We start from the raw sequence: 24,763 nt of genomic DNA, 5'->3' as shown, positions 1-24,763 counted from the left end.
CTGCCAACCCCTAAAGCTTTTGTGGCCAATTGCAAACCAAGTTTTTCTTATAGCTTAGTTATGAAAGCTAATTGGGTGACAATAACATTCTAAGATACAGTGTACCTTGATACACTGTGGCAAGACTGCTGATGAATAAGCTTCAACAAACATGCTATTAACAACAGTTTAACCCAGTATGATAACAATTCATCACATGTTAACAAACTGACATTGATAAGCTGTGAGAAACAGTATCTCAGATATTTCCAGAGAATCACAAAGTATAATAAACAAACACATCTACCTCAGGACCACTCACTGATTCTTTCTAACTTTATCCTGACACACTGCTGAAGCAGCAGCTGAATGGCACTGAACTGCTGCAGTGCTTCTACACACGAACATCTTTCTAGCAAAGTGAAAGGCTCCAAGTGGGGAGGCAGAGCATCTTCTATGCTTTTCTGGAAAAGTCTCACTTAACACTTAGTTTAAACACTAGAGTTGAGGCCAGAAGCAAATAGCCATGAAGCAGATAAGATCCAAACAGCACACCAGAAAATAATTTAGTGGCAACAACCCAAGTTATAAAAGAAAGAATTCAATGTGCTCTCTCTCTCTTTTTTTTTTTTTTGATATTTTTCAATATAATTTTTTTGCTATCTTACCATGGAAAGACATGGATTAAAAAAGACACATATAGCCAAACATGGTAGCTTATACCTGCAGTCCCAGCTTTCAGCAGGTTGAGGCAGGAGGACTGCTGTGAGCTCAAGATCAGCCCAGGCTACACAGTGAAATCCTGTCTTCAATATAAGTAAATATTTTGGTTTTTTTTTGTAAAAGACATGACAGAATTTTTGATTAGATGAAATAAAGCAGGTCCTTTTAACTTAATATGCAATGATGTCAGGACCGTAAATTTAAGCAAAAGTTTTTTTTTTTTTTTTTTGGTAATTATTAGTCCCCCATCCTTTCTTGCCCTGAGGAAACACATCAGAAATAACTGAGTGCAGTATATATGCCTTTGGAGAAGAGGAAGTTAGCCACAGCTTTCTCATCTGCAGCCCTCGTTAATACATTTTTTTACTGTTGTAATTATCTATAAATATTAACTTATTAGAATTCATAATCATAAAAATTCAAATATTCATTCAAAGTTTCTTCTAAAAGATACACTTACAACAATAAGTTATATATTCTCAAAGTTATTTCTTTTATCTGGATTCTAAGGAAACCAACTTCTGGAGCAAATAAATGAAATTAGAAGATAATATGCCTGGATATCTACGTTTGGACCATTTCCTCAAGCAGTTGAATTGTAGGTACATCCATAATCCTGGAGACATGTGATACTGACCCACATACCTTCTCTACTACAATTAACCCTATGAATAATTACTTAAATAATTATGAATCATATGAATAATATAATTCAATGATAATCATTAGAAATAAAACACATTTAGTTGTCTAAGGAGGCATCAAAAAACATGTCCCTTGATCTATTGGAAATAAAGGCACCATAGCAAGTCAATATTCTTACCTCATTAATATGCTTATATGTTTTGATCAAATCCACAGAGAGTTTTCTCAGAGGAGCAGTTGCTGGATCACGGAAGGTTTGGGGCATCCGCCTCTGTAACATGACAATGTCAGGCATCACCTTAAATAGACAGAAAGACTAGCAGTTTAACTACACTGCAGTATGTGACACCCTCTACCAAAGCCTAGTCAAGCTCCCACTGCCATAACCCAGTAGTCAAATCCATTTTGCCATAACCTAGACAAGCTCCTTCTACCAAAATCAATTAAAGTCTCTTCTAAACACACATGCACACACACATTTGTATTAAACTATACATTCTCAAAGTTATTTCTTTTATCTGGATTCTAGAGGAAACAACTTCTGGAGCAAATAAATGAAATTAGAAGATAATATGCCTGGATATCTAGGTTTGGACCATTTCCTCAAGCAGCTGAATTGTAGGTACATCCATAATCCTGAAGACATGTGATACTGACCCACATACCTTCTCTACTACAATTAGCCCTACGGCAATTTCTTTTTCTGAATTACCTCCAAAGCCTGACTGTTTTCCAGTAGGCAAATAAAAACACACCTAGCCACTGAACCAGCTTGCAACTTCTTACTTAGCCCAGCTGACTCCAAAACTCCAGTTGTGGGTGCTCAAGAAGTATGGGTCTAAGTTCTCAGGCAACCTCTCTAAGTATCTGCTCCTTCTACAGGAAAAAGAACAAGTACACAAGGGCTGGCAAGGAATAGCCTCATGTGACAGGTAGTCTACCTCCTTTCAACCAGTCCTAGCCTGGAGCTCATTAATTAGGTGTACTTAGTGGCCAGCCAAAAAGCCCCAGGGAACCCTGTGTGTCTCAGTCCACCAGCACTGGGACAAGCTCCCCCCCACCATTGCTATATGAATGCCAGAACTAAACTTGCCCTTCAAGGTGAGTGGTTAACTGACAGCCATTCTCCAGTCCCTGCATGCTCAAGATCCTAAATCTGTGCCATCAAAATGGTGATGTCAGTGAGCTGAGTGACTGATCCTCCTCCTTAATAAGGAAACCGACTGGAATTAGCCACAACCACTGTGACTACTCGTTTGAACTACCTTCATAATCAACAAGACTTAAATTAACTTTCCAAACCTTTTATTTCTTAAAATATAAACAGGAAAAAATTTAAAAAAAAAAAAAAAAAAAAAAAAACATTCCTTGGGGACTTAATTTGTAGACAATACTAGTAATAAACATGTCAATTCTTTCATGTGAACTAATGTTATAAGCATTTAAAGTAATGAAAAAGCTTTAATTAGGTTTAATTAACAGCGTTTTCCCCTTTCTTCCCTTTTAAGTTCCTGGAATAGTTTCACAAAAGTAACTTATGTTTAAGAGGCTCTATCCTGAACTGATACAATGCAGCCACAATTTGAGTTCACACACACACACACACACACACACACACACACACACACACACCACTGAAATGGTCCATTACTACTATATGTAAAAGTTGGTATTATAACAAAGCCAATTCAATAAGAAAACAGTAAACAATACTAACAGCAGGTATTCACTGAAAATAATTTTAAGCATGCACACTTCTAACAATCTTATAAGAAAATGCACTACTCCTGTTGCCATTTATACTCAAGAATACAGAGTGCTGCCCCAATCAATGCTCTAGATCAAGTGGAGCTGACCAAGGGCCAACGCCAATGCACCCGACACACAGATTGGGAAACCTCCACAAAGCACTGCAAGCAGCTAAAGAGTGCTTGGCGTGCAAGAATTGGTTATCCAATGCCAAATGCTCCACCCTGAAGACAGGCAGGCACGCAGGCACGGGCGCGCATGCACACACACACACACACACACACACACACACACACACACACACCATCATGCAGACTGGGCAGGTGTGACTAGAGATCTACTCCAACATTAGTGTCTAGTTCACTCACTTTAGATTAGTTCTTATGGATGGAAATCCATAGGAACGGAGAGCATCTTCTGCCTTTCCACAATTCTCAGAACAAGCAATGAGGTGGACGGAACAGCACTTAAATCCACATCCAGGGCACTAGTGTAGCTCAAAAAGCCAAAGGACAACATGCGGGCTGGACTAGCTTACAGCTCAAGGTCCTGTGGGAGGCACACTCATCTCTGCTCAGCTTTATTCTAATTTTCATTTTCAACTATAACCTTTTATATTTATACCCAACATGCTTATGAGAAAAATTAATGACTAGAAGTAAAAAGTTCCTTTCAGAGTAATTGTATAAGATTCCCTTTGTGGTAAAATGATAAAAACTATCCGACTCACATTATGAAGTTTACAGAAGACGATAGCTAGAAGATATCTAAAAGCCTAGCAGAAGAACCTAGCAGAAGTGAGGTAGCCGTGCGTATTTAGCTCTAGTCTCTAGCAGATCTGGAGCCCATTCTATCCCCTGGTGAGACACACCACATCATCCTAAAGAACGTACCTTCCTCAAGACTCAGAAACCTCTGGACTTTTAAGGGATACTGCACTATTTCTTAATAAGCTTCTGTGTGTTTTTGTAGTCCTGGATGTTTTAGAACTTACTATGTAGACAAAGCTGGGCTCAGACTTAAGAGATCTGCTTGCCTCTGCATCCCAAATGCTGGGACTAAAGGTATGTGCAATACCACTGCCTCCACTTAAAAATCTTTTTATATCACATAAATCTTTAAAAATATTTTATGGCTTAAATCAGAAATAATAAACAAAAATTACCTTTTAAATGATTTAAAGATGTAAGTTGAATATGAAAACAGATACTCGGCTAACTAAATTATAAAATAACATGATATATCAATAAAAATAATGTTAAAGAAATTTTTTTCTGTCTCTCAGTAAATGGCAACTGACATAAATCCGAGTGCTGCATCTAAGCAGAAAGCCCATGGGGCTGGATTCTGAACCCTGCCATCATGCACATGCATCAACAAGTCAAAAACAGACCCTGTCTCTTCAACTGCAAGTGTGTTAAAAGTACTGTCTGTGTGACACGCTGATGTGAAGCAAGTGGGAGACAGCCCTGAGCACACTCTGGCTACTCAGAGCACACTCCACATCACTCGCGTTGACCTGAGCTTTGTGCTCACCTCACTCTCTGTCTCTCTGGCACATGAGCAAGGGCGTTCTAAACTTCAGCACTGATGAACTTCTAACTGACTGCTTGAAACAAATTCCAAGCCTCATCAGGATGCTGCTGCTCACACTTAAGGCTTTGCAAGTGCACAGCGGGAGGCCTCTGGCGAAGGACATCCATACCACAGACCCCCAACCACAGGCAATGACTCATTACCACCACACACTGCTCAAGCAGAGAAAGCACATCTCCTGTAGCTCACACAGGGCAGGAGGAACTTGCCATTCCTCACTTGTTAAAGCCATGGCAGAGCAAATCGTCAGCTGTCCAGAACAGCTGTGTTCCTTACTCAGCACAGCGAGAACAAACTCTACCTCACAACGTAGGCAGTGACAAGATTGCCCCAAATAGTGATTATGGCAGGGCAGTGAATTCAAGCATTTAAGACATATCCACAGTGTGTGTATAATGTGTTCATAGAGATTTCAGCATTCTTTCTGTACCCTCAATCTATGAAAACTTGGTCCATCTATAGTCTGAATATCAGAATAAACAGCATGCTTAACAGTCACATATTCTCCTTTGAGTCTTAACGACTTTTCTCTGTAATTTTACAAATGTAGATGTTATTTTAAACATAAAATCAGTTCCTGTAAATTAGTAGTAATGGACTCTTACTTTCCTATGACTTTCCACAAATGCTTTTAAGGTTTTTTTTTATTTTAAATATTCCTCTTTAAAAATAATTTCCTCTTCTTTATTTCAGAATGAGAAGTTGTGCTGTTTCTGAGTATCTTTCAATGAAATTAAGTACATATGTACAAGGGGTGGGAAGAGTCAGCAAACTCAAATGCAAACTACTATGCACCATGTTTTGTCTACAGAGACTTCTACTTAGCATGTAAAACTGAAGTTGTTTTGAGATTTTACTGGTCTGGTATTATCAAAGCGATAAGTTGTAATTCAACATAATTTCTGATACTAATGAAGTTACCTGGTTAGTTAGAGGTTGCTGAATCTGGTCAGAATATGGTAAGGCAGACACCTGCTGGTCACTTATGTTGGGCTGGCGACGGTCACTGTACTGATGTGAATGGGGCATCTGTGCAGCCATCTGAAGGCCAGCAGCATGGAATGAGAACGACGGTGCGAGCCGGACAGATGAAGGTTTGCATGCTGAAGTCTCTCCTCCTGGGAACACAAGGCAAGTTTAGATGGTGCTCACGTCCTGACGTACCTGTCACTACATGTACCTCAGCCACTAAAATTAGTACTTTATGAGAGTCAATAATATTAAAAGCCTTAGTAGCAACCAACAGGTGTAGTCATTCAATGTTAATAGCTATGTTATATATGTAAATATAGTATAAAACACAGATTAAAATGAGTCTACATTTTTTGAGAAAATTCTCTAAAAAGCTTTTTATAACAAGCAGTAGCAAGTTCAATATTACATTTATTTACTGTTTTTCATTCTGTGGTTGTGTGTGTGCCCACAGTGCACCTGCAGAGGTCAAGTTCTCTCCTTTTACCATGTGAGTCTAGGGTTCAAACTCAGATCATCAGATTCGCATCTCATCAATCCAAAAGCAGTAACTTTAATACTTATTTTCACATATGAAACTCCCAACACTCAAGAACCTGAAGTCACACAGTATGAACTCCTGAGAAGGCGCTGCCCACGACCCAGGCCCTCACAAGCACCTGAAAGCACAGTGCTAGCAACCAGCACCACTGGCCACCCGAGAGTTGAGCAAAGAGGTCGATACTCAAAAACCTGAATTTAATTCAAGGATGCTAGACTCTCCTACACTTTCCCAATATTGTCCTAATGAAACTTAGACCTGGCAATCTGGGAAGGGAAGGAGGGAAGGAGAGAGGGAAAGAAGCAGGAACAGAACAGTCAATATTCACTGCTTAGGTAAGCTAGAAGCCATGATTGTAATATCCACAGTAGAAAAGGAAGATGAAAACTAGAGTCCACTGAACTACTGATGGCTAACTAACAAAAAGATTGTACTTCCTTAAAAAATAAAATAACCTTATCTCCAGCCAAACTTGTAATTAGAAAAAGCAGACTTAAAACCCAGGGCAATGAATCTAGCCCCCAGATCTTTGTATCTTCTCTAAACTGAACATCCAACGTTCAACAGACCAATTACCCACAAGAGGACATTTTGCCTTGTGTTAGTTTTAAAGGCACTATACAAGTGTGAATCTCAGCTCTACCACATGGCTGTAAGGTTCTTGTACGCCCAGTACTGTGATAACAGTAACTACCTGACCATCCTGGTTTACACAGCAAGTCTGCAGGTCAACCCAAGTTAAATGTTAAAATAAGCAAACAAGTAAGTGGAAAGTTGTTCTTCAACCAACACCAGTAGCAGATAATCCTAAGATAAGCAGTGTCTGACTACGCAGTATACTATAGGTTCTCAAAATACACTCACCTTCCCTGTTAGTTTTGCTTTAGTTCTTAAAGATATGGGGGTGGGGGTGGGGGTGGGATGAGTCTGTATGTGCACATGGTGTTTCCTGTCTAGAGATGCTGCCTGGTAGGTGGTAAATAAAGTGCCTGATACTCTACATTCAACCTGCCATGGGTCTGTCAATAGATGCAGACTGACAAGGAACAGCTAGCTGTCTTTCTCTTCTGGGATCGTAAATATCTCTCTCTCTCTCTCTCTCTCTCTCTCTCTCTCTCTCTCTCTCTCTCTCTCTCTCTCTCTCTCTTTCTCTCCCCCCCCCATGCTGCACACACAGGTACACTTGATGTGTTCATGATCCACTTCACACTCGATCCTGTGTATAAACGTCAGAAATCAGCATGTTCATTTCCTCCCATGATGCCAAGAAATAGTTAAGGCATCCATTCACTTTCCTTTCCTGCTGTAAAGGTTCAGGACAAACTGGTGCAGACACTTCTCCCAATCTGTGGGAACAGAGCCATTCATCATGTGTGTTCTTCCTAACATCTGTGCCATCCACTTACACTCAGTTGTCAATTTAAAAGTGGACACTGATCATCTTTTAGCAGACATATATGATAATGAAAAACTAGGTTGAACCATACAAAATTTTTGGTATTTAGCTCCCTTTGGGCTCTAAAGTAACAATTTTGTATGATTCAACCCAGTAGCTATCTCATATTACAAATGATCCTTAGCCCATTAAACTAACAAACAACTATACTATTTTAGTCTGAGAGTATACAACAATATGTACTAGCATATCAAATGATATAGTTACCTGATAAAGTTGTAATATTTAACTCTTCATTGTTATTCAAAGTTCATTTTAAATTACTAAAGAACATGTATAAGATCCTAGCTGTACCTTTGAAATCCTTCTGGACTGTTAACTGTTTTTACCACAAACGCACATTTTAACTCTCAAAAACCCATTAAGCTTTTGTTGCTAATTAACAGCTTGAAAACCAAGTGTCAAGCCAATGTATTTATGGCAGAGCTCCAGTGACTATGGAGCAGGTCCCTCATAAAGCAACACTGGCTGTGCAGAACAGTCAGTACATCAGAAGACTGTGGAGCTAGTATGTGGTCTGACTCACCAAGGCAGACCCAGGAAAAGACCCAACCACAGACCTTGCAGAAGACCTGAGTGAGTGTGAAAAGGAACAACCAGACACCTGCCTCTGACACTGACATACCTAACCACTGTCTGATGCACACCATACTTACTGACCCTGAATGTCTCTACTACTAATGTGCAGATATAAGACTACTAACTGCATTGTTCTACATTAGACTATGTATAGCTAACCTGAGAACAATACTAAAGAACAAATAAATGAACATAATTCAAATTAATCCAAATCAGAGCACACAAATATGGAAACTCTGAAGCTAAGGTGTAACACAGAATGCTTAATAAACACCAGGAACAACCAAGTTTGCATGGGATATCCTACAAAATTAATACTAACAAAACGTTAAGGAAGAAATGTCAGAGAGCAGCCAGCTGTGTTTTCAATAGCTAGAAACAAAGGTCTGGGAGTAAGTGGGTGACGACTACAAGCCCATGGGTGAGTCTGTTGATTATTTCTCCATCAAGTAGGCTGAATGGCACATGCCTTGCATTTAGTAAGCAGTTTTTCAATGACTGAGTCTACCACAAGCTGAATCTATTTAAAAAAAAAAAGCTGAGAAGGGGAGGAGAGAAGAAGGGTAAAGATTAAGGGTTACTCTACAATGCAGCTCAAGGGTCAGAGAAAGGAGCTTCCAGGAGAGAGGCTGTCAGGTAGTTGAGTTGGCTCCTGTTCCTTCCCCACAGGCCAGCAAAGCTCAGTTAGCTAGATCTGTAGCTGCTGGTATTAGGGAAATCTATATTAAGATTAAACTATACAGCGACTGTGGCTTTGCTGAATCTAATAGTAAGAATCATTTAGTAAAAAGACATATGAACTGACTTAGAGTGGCCAATATATGTTGTACATGGTCCATATCCATACACATGCTGTGCATGGAAACAACAAAGTGGTTCTGAGACTGTCACAAAGCCTGTGTTTATTAGTATGAGACATTCATGAACCAAAGACCAAGTTTTCAGTAAAAGTGGGATGTGACAAAAGCCTACACCTCAGACTCCAACTTCTGACCACTTTCAAGATCCTGGTGCCAGAGAAACTCATTCATCATGAATAATAACAGACCTGGCCAACACACACCTAACTGGTTTTCAGACGTGTTAGAGAAGTCTCTGATAGTTGAAAAAGGGGAACTGATCTTGAGTCTCACAGTCACTCTTTCCTTCTATCTGCAGGAACTTGCAGAGCAGTGTCAGACTCAAATAAGATACGGCAGCACCGATGAGCTATGTGACACAATCAAGAACTCAAGATGATGACTGTGGGTCATCAGCCTAGACTCTAATCTCAGGCAAGCGACACCACAATGCAGAGTGCTGAACAGCTAGGCAACAAAAATCTCTAAGAGCCGTGAGCTAAGACTCCACAGACTAGTGTGGCACCCGGTGTCTCGTGTAGAATAACCAAGACAACCACAGACATCCAACAGAGGGCAGAACACCATGTTTTAGGTTTAGGCTTCACCCGGTTCTATCGTAAAATAAAGGCCTGACCTTCTTAACACAGACAGGAAAACAAATCTCAAAGGATGGAGACACAAATCCTATTTAACAAGGATAGCAAACTCTAGATGCTCAACAGCCTGGCACATACACTGTCACATTAATCAAATCCACAGGCCAAAAACAGCAAACTGTGAGAGGAGTACACATCTATTAACAAGAAATAATAATATAACAAACCCAAAAAAACAGCTACTGTAAGTAAACAGTATATCTTACTAGAGACATAGAACCTATAAAAGGAACCACATGAAAATTCTAGAAATGAAAAATTCAGTCATCTGATGTCATTGTAGATCAGACACTAGAAGATCAATCAATCAATATGATAACAGAAACTCATCAAATGAAAAAGTAAAACAGAAAATTAATCAGAAAAGCAAATACAAAGCATATTCAACAAAATTGTTAAACTAAACTATGACGAAAACAAACCACTAAAGCAGCCAGAGGTTTTCCATAAACCACTGACTCATGAAAAGCCCCATCAAGAGACAGCCAAAGAAAGAAACCTGCAGCCAACACGGCTATATCACTGGATAGTGAAAATATCCTCATAACAATGCCAGCAAAATAGTTTTCCAGTAAACAAAATAATTTGTCAACATGAAATATACACTAAAAAAAATGTTTAGGGAGGTTCACAGAAGGAAAATGACAGCAGACAGAAACTAAGTTCTACATGGAAAAATTAAGTACACCAGGAAAATACTTCTAAAAACAACTGTGTGAGCAAAAATAACATACTCTGGAGTTCATTCCATCTATTAAAATAAAGTACAGCCTAGGGTCACAGCCTAGGGATGAGCCAGGAGCACAGACGCCCAGAGTGCAATGGGGCAGTGTGTGTAGTAAGCCCTAGAGCAACTGATAGACAGCTGCAAAGACAGGAGGCAGACAACAGTCTTGATATGTTGAAGCCAGCATCCAAATGTCTGCATTTAATTTACTGCATATTTCACACATACTTAATTCTGAAGCACTGTAGTATACTAAAAGCTAAACAACAGAAATTTTTATTTAGCCTCATGGCTAAAAGAATTTTACCTCCTAATTGAAAAAGGGAAACTAGGTCCTTAATGCTGAAATTGGAAGCCAAGAACTTAATTTTTTTCTTTTTCTCCCCCCCCCCCCTTTTTTTTTTTTTTTTTTTTTTTTTTTTTTTTGGTTTTTCAAGACAGGGTTTCTCTGTGTAGCCCTGGCTGTCCTGGAACTCACTCTGTAGACCAGGTTGGCCTCGAACTCAGAAATCCACCTGCCTCTGCCTCCCAAGTGCTGGGACTAAAGGCGTGCACCACCACTGCCCGGCGAGAACTTAATTTTTAATAGAGCAAAGAATATGAAAAATATTGAAATAGTTCCTGGATACAGCTGTTGGGTGTCATAAATTATTGTACTGTCAGAACTCACATGTGCAAACCTGTTGTTTTCTCTAACATGCTAAAACTATTTTTAAATAGCAAAAATATAAGGCAGGTAATACCAGCAGACATTTTATAGATGCTGATAGCATTGAATACTCCAAGTGGAGAAATGAAATTTTTTTTATAATGATGGCTACACTTCTAAAAACATTTGAGTTTTATTACTACGTAAAACTCTGCACCTACTAGGAATGAGAGAGCAGAGAGACTCAGGAATCAAAGACAGGCAGACAAAGAAACGCCACGTCTCTTGGTAAAGTCTGAGAGGAAAGTAAGCTTTGAAGGAGTTTCATCACTAGAGAGAGAGAGACAGACAGACAGACACACATATAAGGAAGGAAGGAAGGAAGGAAGGAAGGAAGGAAGGAAGGAAGGAAGGAAGGAAGGAAGGAAGATGACTGATAGGGGGAAAAGATAGAGGTAGGTAAGTAAACAGACAGACAGGTAGACAGACAGACTGATAGACAGACACAGAAAAAAGAAAGATGGTTTGCCGGGTGGTGGTGCACACGTTCAGTCCTAGCAGAGGCAGGTGGATCTTTGAGTTTGAGGCCAACCTGGTCTAAAGCCTGAGTTCCAAGATAAACAAAGCTACACACAGAAACTGTCTGGAAAAACAAAACAATAACAACAACAAAAACATCTGACCAAACAGAATTCGAAAGCTTCTCTAACTGGTCTGAACTGGAGAGGCCTGACCAACCCAGGTACAGCTCTGCTGTGCTGTTCTGCAAAGCAGCACCTGTCCAGTCTGCCTGCATGGCAGCTCAGGAGGGAGGGTAACACAGGAGCTCCGACGTGCCCACTGCCTAACAACTTCTCAGGTAGTACATAGACCACAGTGTGCTAAAATCTGCCACACCAGCAGAAAACGGAAACTCCTTTGCATGATAACAAGTAAGACTGGCTGACAGTTCTTATAGTATTATAAGACTTTTGGAAAACAATACTAGAAATAGTTCCCATTTAAAAACAAAAACAAAACCAGCCAACTGGAATCATGGCCACTTATATAATCATGTTTTAAGTTGAGGTAAATGTAAGAAAAATAGTTACATTGCATAGCAGTGGTTTTATGAGGCTTACCGTCTTAAGGAAGTAAGCCTTGGGCTCCCAAGAAATTTATGAATACTTTTTTTCAAGTTTCCCTATTTCCTATTTCCCAACTAAGCGCTCACCCATCTTTTGGTGGCAAATAGCATGCTCATTTCTGGGGAAAAGGGGGGAGGGGAACAAGGGGAACAAGGAGGGGAGGGAAGGAGAGAGAAAGGACAGGAGGGAGGGGAAGAGAAGAAAATGTCTCTCTCTCCTACCCCAAGGATAAACAGAGTCATGTACATACTCTTAACTCTTATTTAGTTCTAGCTAAATAGTTGTTAAATAAACAAGATATTTTAAGCCAGTTAAGTACTTGTGTCTCTATACTGAATTATAGCTTAACACTTAAAATTATCCAATGAGGCAATCATTTGGCTTAATGTTTCCAATTAAAACCTGTGCATTTACAGATTTCCATCACAACCCATTCAAAAGACAAGGTCATTTCTCTGAACAAAGGTATTTTAAAAGTTAATCTTAAGTGGCCTCCTCTAGTCCCAGCATTTGGGAGACAGAGAGAAGGGGGTCTCTTTTAGTTTGAGGTCAGCCTGGTCTACACAGTCTGAGGCCAGCCAGGGACAGACACATCTTGATAAATAATAAATAAAATAAACATAATAAACCAAATCAATTGCACAATAATGCTTTTAATATTTTCAGAATAAAAGCCACTTACTAAAAATCTATTTGTGTAGTAAATGTCCCCCCCTTCACGTTTGTTATAGAAAAGCAGTTAACACTGCATTTCAATTAATCTACAAATGACTGCTGGCCAAAGGCTGCATACTATCCTACATACAGATACGATTAAAGTCAGCAACTTGGTCTTCCCTCCCATCACTGGACACCACTGAAAACCACACGAGAGGGAGGGAAAGCAAGTGGATCTAAGTTATGTCTGTGACAATCAAGTGTCCTTTCCCTTTCAAGAGGTACATTTCTACACACTAAGTCCTCTTGATAACATCAGAATGGAAAACATGGTTTTCTACACTTAATCACAGCTCTGTGCGTAGCTATCAAGAATTAAACCAAAGAATAAAATGTAAAAGTATTTACTAAACTCTAACTTTTGCCAAACTGTGTCAGTGAGCCAGAGCCAAAGAAGTCCTGTGGAAGGCTCAGCTGCAGCTCCATCTCTAGGGAAGAACTAAGTACCAAGTCCCTTGGTAGCACCTCCTAGGAAGGCAGAGCAAGACTATTCAGAACCCTCTCAGTCTATACCATGCCTTAAAACCACTGCTGGGAAAGTGCTTGAGAAATCCTACAGATTCCTCAAAAGAGAAGATGGCCGGATCTGCAAAAGAATGGAGGAGAAACTAGGAGTCATGGTCAAGGGGAGGGAGAGACAGAACTGTTGACACAGAATCTGCTCTAGACATGTGGGTAGCTGTGGCCACGGGAGAGAGGAGATTTACAAAAGCATACAAGCAAGACAGCATTCACAAGTTTCAGAAAGCACATTTAAAAAACAAAGATATGTAGTTATTTAATAGTTCCAAATCTCCTGATCAGCTTAAAAAATGCCCTGTGAAGAACACAGACCTAGGAAGTGCTTCCCAACCTGCCTCAGGCTGCACCTGCACCTGCCTTTCTTTTAAGCAGCATCTTAAACACAAGACAGTTCAGGACTGGAATGGCAAGCTGGCTTGGGTATAGCTTAGTGGTGGAGCTGGACTTAGCATACACATGAGATTCTGAAGTTCAGCCTACAATACAGGGCATGCTGGGAATAGGATTAGGGGGCAAAGAGTAAGGAGCAAGGATTGTTAAAGCGGGTTAGAGAGACCACGTGTGGGAAGGTGCACAAGAACACGACACTCAAATGTCTGGAGTCAGTGTGCCAACTTTAGTAACTGGGTAACTTTGGGTAAGCCAACTAGATCCTTACCACCCTTTCCCATCTGAAGAATGAGCTAGTAAGTAATATCATTAAAACATCCCTGTTTCTAACTAAAATAACAGAAATGATGCACAAAAGGGGTTATTGAGTAAGAAAACAAAGAGAATTCGTGGTTTAATTCAACAACCTAAGCACGAGAGAGGCCATAAATGCCTGTGTAAGGTCAGTGCAGGAAAGGAGAGGTGCAGTAAAGTAGATTAAAAGTCCACTAAAAAACCTGAGTACATCTGCAGGACACACTTCTGAGGCCAGGTTACCTAGAAAACAATAGTGACTAGTAGAAGTCAGAAAACAGAACTGATCTAGGTGGTGTTTCCCAAAATATATCTTGACCTGAAATTCAAAGACCACTTCCTGATATGCATAGCTTCCACATTTTCTAGAATAGACATTTAAAACTGTTAAAAACACTAAGAAGATTTCAGTACCAAAATAAAGGGGACAAAGAGGGCTCAGAAGCTAGGGTATGCAGTGCTCTTGCAGAGACCTGAATTCAGTTGCCAGCTATATAAAAGAAAAGGGCTCTTCCCCATTAACTCTGTGGTCCTCACAATTCCCACTTGCTTAAAAGCTTCTAATATTGGTCTTGAGTTTCGTTTACAGTAACACCTGGAAATAGGAACTCCCTAATCTCAAAGATTTGTGAAGTCTTTGTATTACTTTTCTGCAAATCCATTTGATCCATTTGGAAGCTTATAATTTTCATAAGCTTCCAGAACTACTTGAAGGAGGAAGAGGAGGAAGAAGAGAAAGAGGAAGGGGAGGAAGATATTGTGGGCCAGTGTTATTCTTAAAGAAAACTTGTTAGTCAAACTGATTAATAGAAATTTACATCAAGTATATGAGGGAACACACAAGACATAATTACTAAAGTGTACAAAGACTAAGGGATAAATTTGAAGAGATAATCTCACTTTTATTCAGATACATGTTATATAATCTCAAATATAATAAATTCTAAAAATCAGATTCAGTAAATTAATCTTGAAAATATAAAATACTTCTTTCCAGCTGAATGATAACTAAAATAAAAATGCTGGCACCCACCAAAAGCACCTTTTCTACTTCCCATGTTAAAAGGTAGTTTTTCTCCTAAGTCTAAGGACAATGCTACCGCCTCTCAGGTGGAGTTCTGGGATTTGTACCCGGGGCTTTGGACCTGCTCTAACCATGAAGAATCCTGCCCCTTACTCAATTTAAAAACCTTCAATAACCCCCAACTACTTAAATACTATACATGTCTCAAATATTCTCAGGGAATAGTTATAATTGGTTGGCTGAATAGAATGGCAAGTGGATCTGAATTGGAGGCCAGTCTAGCCTATAGAGTGAGTTCAAGGACAGCCATGGTGCTTACACAGAGAAACCCTGGTATGAAAAATCAACAGCAAAACCCAATGACAACAAAAACACTGTGTTTATGGCAACAGACTGGACTGTGGATTCTCTTGTAACAATGTAACTGAACCATGTCTTCATCAGAAGGAGCACAGAGACTGCAGACCCTGTGCCTGGATACTCCTCTGCACCTTCTCCAGCAGTCAGTGCTGGCTCCTGGGAGCTCTGGGAGCATCTCACTACTACTTAAATAGAGCAAAACATTCAACTGCTTCACAGTGAAAGCCAACAACCCTGACTCACATGGAATCTTTACAGCAAATTCTTATGAACAGTTTATTCACTTAGCCTGAGCCAGACAGTCACTCAACACCGCCCAATGCATTAGCTCTCAGTCTGTATGGCTATTCAGACCAAGATAAGTTATAAATGTAAAACTTCACTAACTTCTTTTAACTTCATTAACATCTTAAATTGGATTAGACACTTAAATAATGTATTTTAGATATACTGGGTAAACTGCACTATTATTATTAAAATTAATGTTTTTTTTTAATTTTAAAAATTAAAATTAAATTTTAATTTAATTTTAAATTTTTGCTACATGGACACGTTTGTACTAGGCAAGGGTCTATCATTAATGCAGTAACTGTGAAGGCGGCTGTGAGCAAAGCCTCAGCCTCCACACAGTGTGTATGTCCCTCTGTGTGAGTGAGAGGTATCCAAATAGAAGTCATCAGATCCCAAGGGCTGGCTGTCTCAAGAAACCTGAACAGGTACAGCAGCGAGGACGAGGATGAGGTTGTTAGCACTTCCCTTCTACCATCTCCACAATCTACACTGAAGAAAAACAGGTCTTCCTCTAGTACAACTTAGTGCATTGTCGAGCTGTCTGGGGCACTTGCTGTTACAGCAAAGTTTCCAAAGCAAACTCCAGCCTGAGCTGCAGAGCATGGCATACTATATGCAAATGAGTCTTCTGGAGCTCAAAAGCAAGCGGGAAAGCCAAGTCTGACCCAGTTCTATAAATGGCATCTCCATCTATCCATCATCCATCCAAGTGAGGAATCTCTTTCAGTCTTTCCTTCCATCCAACACACATAAATACACACACCCCCAGGGTACATTCCAAGACTCTGGTCTGTAAATCAGAAGTCCAGCTTACTTCTATGATCGCTGTCAAAACCTTATCTGGTACAGTGGGGCCCAAACTGCTTTTACCCAGGCTCCATGCATGCCCCCCAGTTGTTTCTCAGGATTGCTACCAAAATTGATGTTCTCAGAAGTCTCAAAATCTCTCCACTGGGAGGCCCCAGAGCCTGCAGGCTAAGTGGTCATACCTCTCCCATCCCATTTCCCAGCATTCCTCTCTGTTCTGTCTCAACTACACTAACCTCGCTGTTCTGTAACAGTGTTTGGCAGGACACATCTAGAATGCACAGCCTGCTCCCGTTTCTGCTCCAAAAGTTTTGAACTCAAATTTTGAGACCTGTGTCAAATGTCATCCTAAGAAAACTTCTAGAATCTTACTAAATAACTTATTATCGCCCTTCCCTTAAGATGTTGTTCTTAGCCGGGCGGTGGTGGTGCGCGCCTTGAATCCCAGCACTTGGGAGGCAGAGGCAGGCAGATTTCTGAGTTCGAGGCCAGCCTGGTCTACAGAGTGAGTTCCAGGACAGCCAGGGATACACAGAGAAACCCTGTCTCGGAAAACAAACAAACAAAAAACAAAAAACATAAAAAGGACGTTGTTCTTAGCTCCCAGAGCAAGAATGCTACATACTAAAGTCATCATTATGGTCTTGAAACAGAATCAGAACCCTTGAAGGATGATCATAGTTATTTCTGCATTCTCATAACTACAAAAGAGCAAAGCCTTAAAGGTGACAATGAGCTAATGAGTCAAAGAGTAATTGTGGCTCCCTAACCAAGGCGTGCCCACTCAGGCTGAACAGGGCACTCCTTGGGGGATCCTACACCTCCCTAGGCTAAATAATATAAATACTACACACCAAATACGTTGTACAACTTCTCTGTTCATATAGATTCCTATGCAAGGTTTGTCATACCCACTCTTGGGGAACATAAATGACACTTGGGAACAGTCCATGATTGAGTAAATGTGCTGACATCACTGTGACGGGAAGGCTGTGATGTAGAGAAGCTTGCAAAACGTACAGAAAAAGGTCAATGGGAAATGCAGACTACAGCAATTCCCATCTTAGAGCCCAGCATACTTGTCCTATAGAAAGCATTCTCAAACAGATACTATTGTATGGGGCTATTTGAAATCTGGACACCCCGGACACCCTGGGAAGGAGGGAAAGCCATGCCTACAATCAAGGAATAGGACTCATCTGCTAAGCATGCCACACAGGGCACTTCTTCATTGAATGATATATGATCTGGAATTTTCTCGTACCAATTCTAAGTATTTTAATCTGTGTGTGCATGCTGGAGGAATATCTAGCCAAACCTCTAAATTCTTAGCAGAAAAAACAGTGTTTACCATGTGTTCATTACCAAAGCCACAGTCACAAGGAGTAGGGAGAAAGAGCCAGATGTGGCAGCCTAAGCTGGTTATTCCCATGGCTTGACCCAGTCTTCTCTGTTGCCTAACACTTTGAGCCTGTTCCTTTAAAAAACAGTTGAAAAAAAAAAAAATCAATTTACAAAAGAAAAGGGCTTCTTTATTGGTTGACAATGTTTAAAGGTTTCTGAACATTTTAGTCTCACTTCTTTGGACCTGTGGTGGTGCATCATGGTGGGAGCACATGGCAGAACACAGCTGTGCCTGCCACAGCTAGAAGAGAAAGAGAAAGAAAAGGAAAGAGGAGGTTGCAGAAGCTTCTGCAAGGGCATGTCCGTGGTACCCTCCCTCCTCACTATACGTCTCTCTTAGTTTCTGCATCTTCCCATTTGTTCCTCCCTGGAAACAATGCTTTATAGAAGACACTCCAGAGCCAATCCATTCAGGCACTTACAGCATCTTCACAGTCTCCAGGGTTCCAATCTACTCAGTGGCCTGATTTTAACTTGCCCTTAAACTCATTTGCAGCTAAGGCACTGAATTTCTGTTGTATCCCTGAAACAGGACTATCATATATAAATTGAGTAATTGGAAACCACTCCCCAAAGGGTAAATATGGTATTATGGAAGTTGTTTTAGAAACTACAATTAAAAAGGAGGGGAGGCACGAAATAAAAGCTAATCAGAGAAGAGCTAGGGTGTGCCATGAGCTGTACTGGCTTTGTGTCAACCTGATACAAGACAGAGTCATTCTGGAAAAGGAAAGCCTGACTGAGAAAATGGCCCTACTCTGTTGGCCTGTGGGCATTTTCTTGATTGGCAACTGAGTGGGAGGCTCAGCTCAGTGAGCAGTCAGCCTGGGCTGGTGGTCATGGGCACTGTACGCAAGCAGGCAGAGCAAGCCCATGAGCAGCACTCCTCCATGGCCTCCACTTCAGTTCCTACCCTGACTTCTCCGAATGACAAGCTACAAGTTTTAAGAGGAAATAAAGCCCAAACTGTGTTGGTCATAGAATTTTAACATAATAATAGATACCTTAATTAAGACGCTGATGACATTTGGTGATTACATCCACCAAGATACCAGGAGAGACAATAGTACTTATTTGTCTTGACTGTGGCAACAAGACTACATTCCCAGCCTCTCTTACATTTAGCATGGCCATGTGACAAAATCCAGCCAATAAAATGCCATACAAGTACAGAGATTGCAGACCAGGTCCTGTTCATAAAACCTTGCTTTGTGTTATTCTACACTCTTTCCATATTCAATGACTGACTTCCAAAACCCAATATGACCTATGAGTACCTTTTTTTGATGTAAGATGTCCACATTTTGCTCTGAGCAACTGTGAAGCAGCAGTTATTTAACAGCCAATGGAACAGTAAGTACATAGGTAACACCAGTTGGCTAACACTGAGAATACAGAGATATCAATCTCAACACACTTCCCAGAAATGTCAGTCTGTGTCTGTTTGAAGACAGCAGTTGAGGGGCACAACAAGTAAGAACCTAGACTGATCCAAAGTCTCTAAGAAACATGCTACCAGAGCTGAGATGGCAGCTTGTTTCTTGGAGAAGTACACAAGCACACAGTGGGAAAGCAGGTGAGAACAAAACGGGTGCATATCTTCAAGTCAAACTGAATAATCTCAACTTACTGTCCATAGGCCTGTTTTGTTCAATATTTGGATTCAAAGAAGCCTACTGGGGTTAATCATAGTAAGCTATGGTTTCCATCAAAAGAATATGGCATGCCTCCATTACTTGTTTTAAATATTTCCATTTTCATTACAATAGCAAGGCCAGGTTATAAAGATGCTTATTTATCCCAGAGCTCAGTAAGGGGGCATTAGAAACACACTAGACACCCACAGCTATGTAATGTTAAACACTCACATCTTCCCAAGGTCTCTTGGGAGACTATGACAAGAGTTTCTGTGAAATATTGTATAATTTAAAACACCAACAATAAACAGTAGCGGCACACGTGTAGTGACAGCACTCTGGAGGGCAAGGCAGGAGGATCATCAGTTTGATGTCATTCTTAGTTACATAGTGATTTCTAAGCCAGCCTGGTTTACAAAATAGCAAGATACTAACTCTAGGGAGATGGGTGGGTGGGTGGGTGGATGGATGGATGGATGGACGGACAAATGGATAAAAAAAGATATAAGAATGATATGCTTAAATATTGAACATTTTGCATAATTCAGAACATCAATTTTTTGGCTGACAGGAGATTCTCTTAATACTGCCTAAAATAATTTATATTAACATAACTAATAATCCTCGCTGCGTTTCTGGGAGCCCAAGAAACTGAAGGGTTAAAATGTGAAGGAATATGGCCTGAAATGAAGCACTTTTTAAAATTATTAAATAGAATTATTGTTAAGATTCCAGTCTAGAAGGTAAAACTCAGAAGAAAATCCCTGTTTCAACTTCTGTGAAGCAGGGGGCTTGAAGAGCAATTTTGTCTAACAAAAATTTAACAAATACTTGTTAACAAAAGTTAACAAATACTTGTATTAATTCATAATTTTAATACATAAAATCATGATGCACAAATTCCTATCTAGAAACACTTAGAGGCAAAGTAGATTTGTCAGTTCAGAGTCAAAGCTGGTTATGGGCTCATAGTGATGCTGCACCAAGAGACAGGAGCTGTCCACTGAAGTCTAGGTCTAAGCACATCACTTCCTGTGGCTCCTAAGAATAAGCTTAATTTTCTAGCTCCAAACCTGGACCATGCCTTTTAGTAAAATTGGTTGGCAACGCCTCAGACAAAAATCAATAATTTTTAAAAATTTAATTGTTTTCTGAGAATTTCATACATGAGTACTTTATTTACATCATTTCAACCCTTCCTCCCCTCCAATTCCACCTGTCTCCTCCCATTCCCTCCTTCTTTAATTGCTGTTAGCACATACACATATACATATATGCTGAGTCTCTGAGTTTTGCTTCTATAGTACCTCTTTAGGACTAAACACCTAGGCCTGGTCACCTGTTGGGCCGTGTGATACAGTCTCTACCTGCAATCAGCCATTCCTGCTATTGTTGCCCAAAAGTGACTGTAAAACCCAATGAGCACAGCTGTATCCCAAAAAAACTTTTTACAAACAATCAGCAGAAGCTAGATCTGAGATCTTGGAATTCTGACACAAAGTCAGTTTCACACCCTGAATTTCAGTTTTTTTGTGTCCGTGTTTGTTAATAAGTATGTGTCTGTATATATACATCTTCTATCTGCCAATATAGACTTAAAATAGCATCACTTCTGCTCTGCATCTTTATGAGTGAGAGCTCTTGAGTGACAGGGGAAGTGTGGTGAGGGGTTGGAGGTGAATGCACACTCCTGTGGAGGCCAAAGGACAGCCTCAGCTGCTGTTCCTCAGGTGCAGCCCACACTAGTAGATTTTATTGCTGTTATTATTATTTGCTTCGTATTTGTTTTTAGGCAGAGTCTCACTGACTTGGGGCTTTCCAATAGCTAAACTGGCTGGGCAGCAAGCCCCAAGGTTCCATTGATCTCCCCCTCATTCATGTTCATGAGCTCCCATCCCTAACCAAGGAGCTACCGATAGTTAGTTGATCGCCTAAGGGAGAGGGAGAGTCTGTCTTCTTTAAAGGCACAACCTCTGGTAAGTCAACCATACTTCAGTGGATATACCTACACCTGCAATTATACAGTCAGCACAAACTAAACTTGGTGAGTTATGATGAAAAGGAGGGAAGGGAGGGAGGGAGGGAGGGAGGGAGGGAGGGAGGGAAGGAATGTCAGAAGCTACACCTATAAAGTCTCACCAACATGACCACCTAAACACAAGCTGAACAATGACAACAAGAGCCATGCTAATATATGAATGTAAAAATTACCAGTGCCTATTCTTTGTAAGGAGTCCCCAGGGTCCCATGTGGAAAACTGTTGAGCTTTCCTCTACCTGGGAGAAACTGTGAAGTTGTCCAGGAAACAAGAAGAGGTTCCCAGGATCTTATGCACAACTGTGACCAACAACTCAACTCACCACTAAAATAAAACCCGTAATCAACAAGAGAAACGACAGAGACCACAAAACAAGCTTGTATTCAGCTAGTCTTGACATGGTGTATTTAAAGCTTCCAACCTCCATGACACTGCCAGAGTGCAGTCTAGGATCCCTTTGGAAACCTGCCTGACTTACTGTGTGAGCATGTTGCTCTTAGGGTTTTACTACTATGAACAGACACCATGACCAAGGCAACCCTTACAAGGACAACATCTAACTGGGGCTGGCTTACAGGTTCAGAGGTTCAGTCCAGTATCATCAAGTTGGGAGCATGGCAGCATCCAAGCAGGTATGGTGTAGAAGGAGCTGAGAGTTCTACATCTTCATCTGAAGGCTGCTAGCAGAATACTTGCTCCCAGACAGCTTGGACAAACGAGTATTAAAGCCCATACCCACAAAGCCACACATACTCCAACAAGGCCACACCTTCCAACAGTGCCTCTCCCCGGACCAAACATATACAAACCATCACACAAGAGTATATTATAAAACCTCACTGGTCTAAGGTCTATATTTAGTGATAGGCTCTCCAGTCAGTGAGTTCAACTCACCTACTAACTACAAATGCCCTCCAAATTAAATTCCCTGACTTCGTATCTAAACTCCTAGGCTTTCCTGATACTATTTCTTGCTAAAATATCTCATTCTTACAGCTTGTCTTCTCAGGTATATTCATGCACATATCAATTCACCGGGGCGACCTGTGTAACCACATAAAGGCCAAAAGAGTCCTCCCCAATTCCCATTACTGTCACAAGCAAGTGCTGGGGCTAGGTAAGTTATTTGTGAGATGATACTACTATCAACTTTTGATTGGCAAATGGCTTTTAAACAAGATAAAGAGAGGAAGAATGGGGCATTCCAAACCAAAAAAAGGAGCATGAGTGAGAAGAACCTGAGACCACCTTAGTGCAAGGGCAGGAGATGCTGTTGGGGAAGGGGCTGCAGGGTGAACTATGCCTTCTCTAAACTTACCATGCAACACGTGAGTCTGCAGTACCTCAGAATAGGGGTTTATTTGCAAATAGTCTAGCAAGAGACCCAGTCAATCAAGATGAAGTCACTGGGTAGACACTAACACAATCTGACTGGTGCCTATGCCACATAGATCTAGAGGATCCACATACAGCAATTAGACTGACATAGCAGAAGCAAAGAGATCCACAAGGCTTCTAGCAAACTACCCAAAGCCAGAAGAAATGCCTACTAGTCACACTGGGAAGCATCCAGTCCCAGAACATTTTGTAGAGGATCATTCTCTTCCCAAGAACAAAACATAAGTAACACTGGACTAACATTGAAGTGATCCTTTTGAGACTTGACAGACAAAACACAGAGAGAACCATAAGACCCTACCAAAAAAAAAAGAAGAAGAAGAAGAAGCACAAATGTTTTCAACACCTGATAAAACTACTATACAAAGCACAGAGTCACACTCAAGGAACATTATGACAAACATACAATTTTGAGACACCCTACAATTGGGACAATAAGGAGACAGTGAGGATAAGCTGCTGCCTGCTGGTACTAGACAGAGCCTCTTCAGGTCGGTCACTCCAGCCAACAAACGGATGCACAGTAAACAGCTTAGGAAGTTTCAGACACAATAACCGTGAACACAAGAGTCACTAGGACAGGCAAACTACAAAACCTTTAATTCAAGGATAAAGGAACCAGGGATAAAGAAACATGGCACCAGAGAAAAATAAAGAGAGTTACTATAATTTGATTGTTAAACAATAGTAATATTGTTTGTAACAAAATTTGATTGGAGAGTACTGTGATTTGATTGTTAAAGAATAGTAACGTATTTGAGGTTGGTAAACAATGCATAAAGAAAATCCATGAGAAAGTAGTAAACAAGCTGGTAAAAGAGAAATGCAAGTATCCTATGTTGAAGCCAATATCCTGTATTTAAAATAAAAGAAATACGTAGTATTGTTAATGAGTAGACTCTGACAAAGAACAGCAATTTTTAAGTTAACCTAACGAATTAAACCATAAAAGGTTTAATCATCTTTAACCTTTATTAAAGTTAAAGGAGGGGAGGGAGGGAGAGACAGGTGAAAGTCAGATACAAACACCAGTAATTGCATTAACAGAGGGTCCAAACGAGCAAACTGACAGAACAAAGTCAGGGCACCCAAGGCTCCATATCTGCTGCCTGTGAGAAAGGCATTTCAAATATAAAAACACTGAGAATTAAAAGGCAAAAGTTTTGGGGGAAAGAGTTATGTTCTGTTAACAGTAATAAAAAAGTAACATAGAATCAACAATTATAACAAAAGTATAAAATATCAAGAAGACATAATGGTTATGACCTATTAATATAGCACTAAGACTTGTAGAGTTAGGAATGGCAGGACCAAGGATAGACACAACTACATCAACATTTATTTCAATACTTTCAGAATCAAAATGCAGAGTACAAAAAAATCAGGAAGGACAGCATATACCAACAGCACTATCAACAAGACCCAACAGAAGAGCATTCTATTAAAATAGAGGCCAGCAGAACGTACTTGTCGTTGACAGAGCACCAAAAAGTACCACTTCACAAGGAAATGAACCTGACAAAGGAGGCTGAGTTACACAAACATGGTCTAGGACAATAAAAGTAAGCTGGAAAGCAGTAGCATAACATGTGTGTAAGGGCCACAAATAATAGCTCTGAGCAACCACATTTCAGAAGAGA

General features: G+C 40.3%; 1 protein-coding gene across 5 annotated transcripts in view; it reads right to left on the bottom strand.

The window, feature by feature from the left end:
• The window catches only part of Dyrk1a (dual specificity tyrosine phosphorylation regulated kinase 1A), a 120,724-nt gene that overhangs the window by 31,442 nt on the left and 64,519 nt on the right, over positions 1-24,763 (bottom strand). For 4 of the 5 annotated variants that reach the window (XM_034514937.2, XM_076943189.1, XM_034514941.2 and 1 more), the window contains 2 exons: positions 5,614-5,810; positions 1,526-1,645 (listed from right to left, as the gene is read on the bottom strand). In XM_034514937.2, the coding sequence (XP_034370828.1) occupies positions 1,526-1,645; positions 5,614-5,810 (317 nt within the window). The remainder of the gene's footprint in view (positions 1-1,525; positions 1,646-5,613; positions 5,811-24,763) is intronic. The other variant, XM_076943191.1, reaches the window with a different exon arrangement.

This window comes from Arvicanthis niloticus, chromosome 12 (genome assembly GCF_011762505.2).
Source record: "Arvicanthis niloticus isolate mArvNil1 chromosome 12, mArvNil1.pat.X, whole genome shotgun sequence".
Taxonomy (NCBI): domain Eukaryota; kingdom Metazoa; phylum Chordata; class Mammalia; order Rodentia; family Muridae; genus Arvicanthis; species Arvicanthis niloticus.
This window is presented reverse-complemented; position numbering and strand designations above follow the sequence as displayed.